Raw genomic sequence first — 7144 nt, 5'->3', positions numbered from 1 at the left:
TCATTTCCACGATTAATGGAGGACCTTGGCAGAAACCGCTCACCGCGAGGTGTGACGGCCGCAGGAGGGCGTCAATCAAGAAAATGCCCCCTTGCCCCGTAAGCGAGTGGAGCCGCACAGAGCTGAGGCCACACCGGGTAGCGGGTCACAGCTTCAATAGCAAACACGTGCAAAAAGGGAAAGCGGGGCTGCGCGCAGCTGCGATCCCCCAGGACCCGGGGATAGGGGACAGGGAGCAGCCCCCACTGGGTCAGAGAATACTGCACAGCTTCTGCCTGGCGCCGTAGGATCCAGGCCTTCCCTTGATTCCTGCCCGAAGGGACTTCTGCCAGCGTCCCCGGGGAAGTGGCTGAGTCCCGGAGCCCACAGATGAAACGGGCTAGAGAGCAAGAGTCCGCAGCACCTTAAGTCTAATCGTCCTTACCACGCTGGGACGCAGGCAAGGGCCGTGGATCTCTCTCCTTGGAGTTGCCCCAGGATCCCAGGGCACTCTCTCCCGCTACGAGCACTCCCGAGACGCCCAGGGCAACAGCCAATGCTACCGTTACTCCAGGGAGCGCGCTGACCACGGAGGGTGCTCTCAGGCCTGCGAAGGCGCGGCCCGACCTGGGGCCTCTACGCCTGCAGGCCCCGAGTCCAGTCGCCCCTTGCCTGGGCCGGCTACCGCCTCCCCGGTCCCGGGCCTGGACCAGTGCCCCCGAGTTTCGGCGGAGATGCCTCGCCGCCGGGGCTAGGGCCGCTTGAGGCCGCCTTCCAGGCAGCTGCTTGCCTCGCGCCTCGCCTGACGGACGCGGCCCTGGGCTTCCTTCGAGGGCGTCCCGGGGCAGGGTGCCTGGAGCCCCGAGCATCGGCGGCGAGGGTACAGCCGGGCTTAGGGTCCTAAGAGCCTGGGAGCAAGCGCGTCCCAGGGGCGGGGACCTCGGCCGGCGGGGGCGGGCCAAGGGTGGGGGCGGGAGACGGCTCCGGGGGCTCCGCGCCATTGGCCGCAGGGCCCAGCGGCAGGAAGGGGCCAGAGAGCGCAGCCCCACCCCGCAGTCGGCAGAGCCTATAGCCGGGAGCGCGGAGCGCGGATAAATGTAGCGCCGCGGCGCGGGCGGCAGCTCTCCGAGGGCCCGGAGCGCGGCGGAGCCATGCAGTACCCGCACCCCGGACCGGCGGCAGCGGGCGCCTTGGGGGTGCCGCTGTACGCGCCCACGCCGCTGCTGCAGCCAGCGCACCCGACGCCCTTCTACATCGAGGACATCCTGGGTCGCGGGCCCGCCGCGCCCACCCCCACGCCCACGCTGCCGTCCCCCAACTCCTCCTTCACCAGCCTCGTGTCCTCCTACCGGACCCCGGTATACGAGCCCACGCCGATCCACCCCGCCTTCTCGCACCACTCCGCCGCCGCGCTGGCCGCCGCCTACGGACCCGGCGGCTTCGGGGGCCCTCTGTACCCCTTCCCGCGGTCGGTGAACGACTACACGCACGCCCTGCTCCGCCACGACCCCCTGGGTAAGGCGGCCGGGGTCATGGCGGGGCCGAGCCCGGGCGGCGGCGAGAAAGGCGCCACCCGGCAGGTGGCAGCGCCCAGGAGGCGGCGGGGGCGGAGGGGAGGCAACAGAAAGTTGTGGCAAAAGCGATTGAAAAGCGGCTGTCGGGCGCGCGCGGGGGACGGCAGGCGCGGGCCCCGGCGGCGGGCAGCCCAGTCTGCCCGCACCATGACTCAGATTGGTTTTCCTGCACCTTGCAGGCGTCGGGGCGCGCGGGCCCGGGCCGGACCTCGGGCGCTGCCGCTGGGGCCGGCAGCTGGAGGAGTCCTGGGGTCGCGTGTCGCCCGGGTGGGCTCCCTTAGCTGGAGGGACTGGGAAGGGAGAGCCAAAGCGCCCCGGGCCGCCCCCGCGGGGCAGGGATAGCTGCCGGGCCGGGGTGGTTACGGGGCTGGACCTGGTTCAACAAGCTTGTGCAGTGAAAGAGCCTGACCCTTTCCGTTCATACAGGAAATCTTGAGTTCTCGATAGGAGTAAATCTGGTTTCAGAAGCTGTTAAGTGTTTTCCTGGCTGCATGAAGCAGACCCTTCCCCCGGAGTAGTGCACGCTGCTGATTATTTTATCGACATCCTCAATACAGACAAATTCAGGAAACACTCGACTTCTGATAGCCGGGATCCGTTTTTCTGATATTGTTCATTTCCTCTGTGTGGGATGTGACTTTATGGCAGCTAAAATAACCAGTTGCTTCCCTTTTTTTTTTGAGGCTGTTTTGCCCCAGTCTGAATCCTGACGTAAGCAAAATCTCGAAAAAACAACATTGCCAACTTTCAAAGCATTTAGCACAGGCCTGCAGACCCACGGACAGACGGACGGACTGACCCACACGTCTTTGGAATAGGAAGGGCAGCGCGGACACGTTGGCCGTATAGAGTTTGCGGGACTTGTCCCCTCAGTGAGTGGCCTAAGAAATAAGCCACCCGTGATCTGCACTCCGGGTGGCCCTTGGTGCCCCCGGCTAAATAAAACGGGGCTCCTTGCCTTGGGCCACCAGGGTTTTAAAATCTACTCTGTTATTGGCAGCTTCTGCAGGCACCCTGGAGACAACTAACATATTAATTAATTGACATTTTAATGTCATCAGTTTTATGGTGTGGTCCCTCACTCAGTTCTCCACCTTCCTTTCTCATCGCTAGAGAGATTTGGGGGGGATTATATTTTAGTTCTTTTTTTTTTTTTTTAAGTTATTGTGTTTTTGATTCCATTCTTGAGGGTTTGATGGGGCAGGCCCGGTGCGGCTCTGTTTGCCTTCTGGGCCGGAGGGGGACCCTCAGCCAGGCCGGGCCTGGGGGCAAACGTTTTCACAGAGCGCGCCCTGGGTTTCCTTGGGTTACTGCTGGGACTGTGCAGGAGGAAGCAAAGGGTTTTTCGAGATAGACCAACAGGAAACACATTGACGGAAATGTTGCCATAGCCCACGGGGTGGCTCTAACTGGCCGCCCCCACCGGCCGGGTGTGAAATCAGAGGAGGCCCGGCGCCCTCCAGCCAGGATGGGAAGCTCCACGCGCCCTGAAGCTTGCTCTTGGGCCGGAGGGCTTCCGTTATAGCCAGGCCGCTGGACACTGGCAGCAACGCCTTGGCTAGTGTTACAGACCCACTCTTCCCCAACCTAACGGATATTTGGAAAGTGCGGTTCACCAAGGGAGAGGACCTCTCTGCAGGCCCTCTAGACTAAAAAAGTTGTGTATAAATTCTGAGAGCGACTGATTAAAGAGGGTCATGGTATTTTAAGCTCAACCTAGAGTCGGTGTTCTATTGGGGATCAAAATGATTGTATCTAGCCATGGGTGTGATGGTGGTGTGTTTCTTTGAGCATACACGTGTGATCTTTGTGCACATGCCGTGTAGATGTGTGACTTTGGATGTTCCTGTGTCTGTGGGTATGATGTGTATTGGTGGGAGCGTGTTGGGTCCACGTCTCAGGAGGTATATGTGAATGTGTCTCCTTGAGTGTCCCGCAGCGTCCCCTCCCAGTCTTTGTCATCCCCAGTGCAGGCAGGGCCGGGGTGGGCCACGCCGCTTCAGGGCCCTCACTAAGAAACGGCCCTCACTAACCGTCGCTTTTGCCCGCAGGCAAACCCCTGCTCTGGAGCCCTTTCCTGCAGAGGCCTCTGCATAAAAGGAAAGGCGGCCAGGTGAGGTTCTCCAACGACCAGACCATCGAGCTGGAGAAGAAGTTTGAGACCCAGAAATACCTCTCCCCGCCCGAGAGGAAGCGTCTGGCCAAGATGCTGCAGCTTAGCGAGAGGCAGGTGAGCTCGCTTGCGGGGCGCAGGCAGGCTCCTGGGGCGTGGGTCGCGGGGCAAAAGGGAGACAGTGGAGCCACCGGGAGCTTTGGCGCGCCTGGATCGCTGTTGGGCTCAGCAGCTCCTGAACGGCTTCTCCCCTCCTCCCCAGGTCCCTCGGGATTCTGGGCTCCTGGCAAGTTTTCTTTCTGTCTTTCCTGTAGGTCAAAACCTGGTTTCAGAATCGACGCGCTAAATGGAGAAGACTAAAACAGGTATTGACATGGCTCTGTTTCTATGGAAATAAATATTTTTATCATGTTATCTCAATGCGAGGCCTGTTACAGGTTGTATGCAAAAGTCATTTGAGGGACTATTTAACCTCTTCACCTTGATTAAAAAGGCAAATAGTCCTGCTGAAATTCAGGATGAGTTGTTCAGGCGGCAGTAATGCTAAAAGCACCTAATGCGGTTCCTATATCAATTATGCCTGGGTTTTCACACACTGGCTAGTAAAACTCCCAGCTAATTGTTTTATAAACCCCATATGTTGTTTATCTAATTAACGCAGGAAAGATAAAGTAATTGACAGTAAATGACTTAAGCAGTTATCTTTGGGAGAAAATTGTTTCTTTTATTTACACAGCCACAATAAAACTAGGCAGAGCTCAAGGGTAAATATAAGGAAATAAACACTTTTAAGTCTTGTTTGCACTGTTTTTTAGAAGAATTAAATATCAAAGTGTTAAAAAATTATTTTCCCTCTAATTCTAGCTCTTAAACTGAATATAAAAACAGTAAGAGAATATCCAAGCCTGTTTGAAAGGCAGCTTAAACTTTCTAACAGTCTTTCTTCCAATGACCTTGTTATGCAATATGTGATAAAAAGTAAAGGCTAATTCAGTTTTTAAAGAAGCTCTGTTGACTTAAAGCTAAAGATTTGTTTTTGATGTCCTAATCTGGATGTCTTCTCCAAAGTTATCTGACAAATGCTGAATTTTTCATTTGCCAGTCTATATACGGTTTATAATAAATGAGATATTTTTGAAACAATAATGAGTGGGGAAATTGAAAGCAGCGTGCATTTTAAAATTTAGCGATAAATTTCAGATTCCCTCTCAATATCTGATCTTGTGACTTGTTACATAGTTGTAAGCTTGGTAAATCTATTATTCTATAGTCTTGCTTTAGAAAAAAAACCTTAGCAGTATATCATAATATTTCCTCATAGTGTCTATGTGCATTTTAGACAAAAACAGGATTAAAAATTTACTAACTTATTTGGTTCTTGGTCAAAGGTAGTTTACCAGGGACTTTAAAAACAGTGGTTCCTATGTAATATGGGAATATTTTCCAGAAATTTCCTCCAGATTTTAAGTAAATTATATTTGTCTCTCTTTCCAGTTAGCAACATTCTTCCAGTTCTGCATTTTTTCTTTGCCATGATTGTGTAACTTGCTACACATATTTATGTGTGTATATGTTTGTGAACTTACTCCAGAAAATGCATAAAAAAAGGATTCAATCTAATAATTTTGAAACGTTATCCTTAATTCACTATTTAGCATTCATATTTTTTAAATGTCTGAAGACTTTGTTAATTGGCAATGTTTAAATATTTGAAGAGTAAAGAGAGTGTGTATCTGTAGTGATCTAATTTCTTTTTCTCCCTAAACTTTTAAGAACCTTGAGACCATGGGTCTGGGCTGGAGTTAAGCCTTCATTTGACATAACACATTTACATTTATATTTGTGATTGGTTGTTCTTATCTGGCAAGAGTATAATCTTTCTCTGAATATGACAGGAATTTTATTTCTTCCAAAGTGAGAAAGAAGCACAAGTATGTATTTTCTGAATAAAATTATTATACCTGAAAGCAGTTGATAAACTAAAAATTAAAAAGATGGTAGAAGATGAAAAGACATTTGATTTATGTCTCTCACTTCTTCATATCTCATGATCCCACCAATCTCCATTTTCATCCTCTTCATTCAGGAGAACCCTCAAAACAATAAAAAAGAAGAACTGGAAAGTTTGGACAATTCCTGCGACCAGAGGCAAGACAGTGAACAGAATAAAGGTGCTTTGGATAGCTCTCAATGTTCGCCCTCCCCTGTCTCCCAGGAAGACCTTGAATCAGAGATTTCAGAGGATTCTGATCAGGAAGTGGACATCGAGGGTGATAAAGGCTATTTTAATGCTGGATGATGACCACTGACATTGGCATGTTCAGAAAACTGAGCTTTGGAATAACATTTGCTACAGAAAATCTCCATAGATGAACCGGAAAACTATATGAGAAAGGGAATCAATTTTGGGTATTCTGGAAACCTAAAATGTGTGGTGCACTGGCTAAATAACAAACACATTGAAACCTTAATTTTGACTTAAATAGTTTATGAACTGATTTTAGATTGTATGATAAAGGGACTCTTCACTGATTAAATTCACCCCCTTTTAAAAAAGTAACTTGTTTTTTCTATTTATAAAAAGTAATTTTGAACATTTTGTTAAATTTTTAAGTTATAACTTTAAAGATTTTAATAGGAATTTCTTGAATGATTTTTCTATAATCTGTTTCTACATCCCACTTAACGGAAGAGTAAAGGGGCATCCCAAATCCAGAGGTATGCCTTGGAAAGGGGGCCCACAATTCAGGCAGCCTTGTAATATTTTAAAGGAAACATTCCTTACTTTTTTGTTACATTCTTACACTGCTGCCTTAAATCCAAAACCATCTCAGAGCTCTTGTCTCTGGGATGTATGTGTTCTTTTCGTCAGAGAGATATATAATCAATATAAGTTGATAATCTTAAATGCTTGTTTTGCACTGTCACTTAGAACCTGTTTGACCAAGGTGTTAAGGGGATAGTACAGTCCAGTTCAAGCAGAGAAACTGACTCCTCAGTGACTAAAATTAATCACAGATGAACTAGAAGTAGCAGATTAATTAAATGTAAGTAGATTGTAGATATTGTGTTTTATATTAAACAGTGTTTATAATGTGTGTATATATAATTGTTCACTGTAAAAAAGACATGGCCAAAATGGTTTGTTTTTTTTAAATGAGTAACTTGTATATAAAATAAATCCGCCGGTGGGATGACTGACCTCCTTGGACCTCTCATTCTTCGATTAAAACAAACCCACACCTTTTCTTCCAGCGCCTGGGGTGACTGGCGCGGTGCTGGACGCTGGGGCCGGGGCTGGGGCGTGGGGTCTGGCGCAGGAGCGTCTGGCGGTGCCTCTCGCCGGCGCTCCTGCGGCTCGTGGCTCCTGGCGTCCTGGGAGCGCGGTTCTGGGGCTGGCACCTGAAAGGTAGATGTGAGCCTTTCCCCGGGAGTTTGCTGGGGGTTGGCGGGGGACGGGGAGTGGTGTGTGTGTGTC

At 50.4% G+C, this 7144-nt stretch overlaps 1 protein-coding gene across 1 annotated transcript; it reads left to right on the top strand.

Moving 5' to 3' along the window:
• The first annotated feature begins 1100 nt into the window (after positions 1 to 1100).
• Positions 1101 to 6867, top strand: HHEX (hematopoietically expressed homeobox). The gene is made up of 4 exons (XM_065894438.1): positions 1101 to 1494; positions 3605 to 3783; positions 3981 to 4031; positions 5753 to 6867. Exons 1-4 carry the CDS (start codon positions 1131 to 1133, stop codon positions 5963 to 5965), a joined length of 807 nt encoding a protein of 268 aa, XP_065750510.1. The 5' UTR covers positions 1101 to 1130; the 3' UTR covers positions 5966 to 6867.
• The last annotated feature ends 277 nt before the right edge of the window (positions 6868 to 7144 follow it).

Source organism: Phocoena phocoena, chromosome 16, assembly GCF_963924675.1.
Source record: "Phocoena phocoena chromosome 16, mPhoPho1.1, whole genome shotgun sequence".
NCBI classification, from domain to species: Eukaryota; Metazoa; Chordata; class Mammalia; order Artiodactyla; family Phocoenidae; genus Phocoena; species Phocoena phocoena.
This window is presented reverse-complemented; position numbering and strand designations above follow the sequence as displayed.

Coding starts and splice junctions, on each gene's coding strand:
- HHEX (XM_065894438.1), top strand. CDS start 1,131: ATGCAGTACCCGCACCCCGGACCGGCGGCAGCGGGCGCCTTGGGGGTG. Junction 1,495..3,604: donor GCTCCGCCACGACCCCCTGG/GTAAGGCGGCCG, acceptor TTTTGCCCGCAG/GCAAACCCCTGCTCTGGAGC. Junction 3,784..3,980: donor TGCAGCTTAGCGAGAGGCAG/GTGAGCTCGCTT, acceptor TCTTTCCTGTAG/GTCAAAACCTGGTTTCAGAA.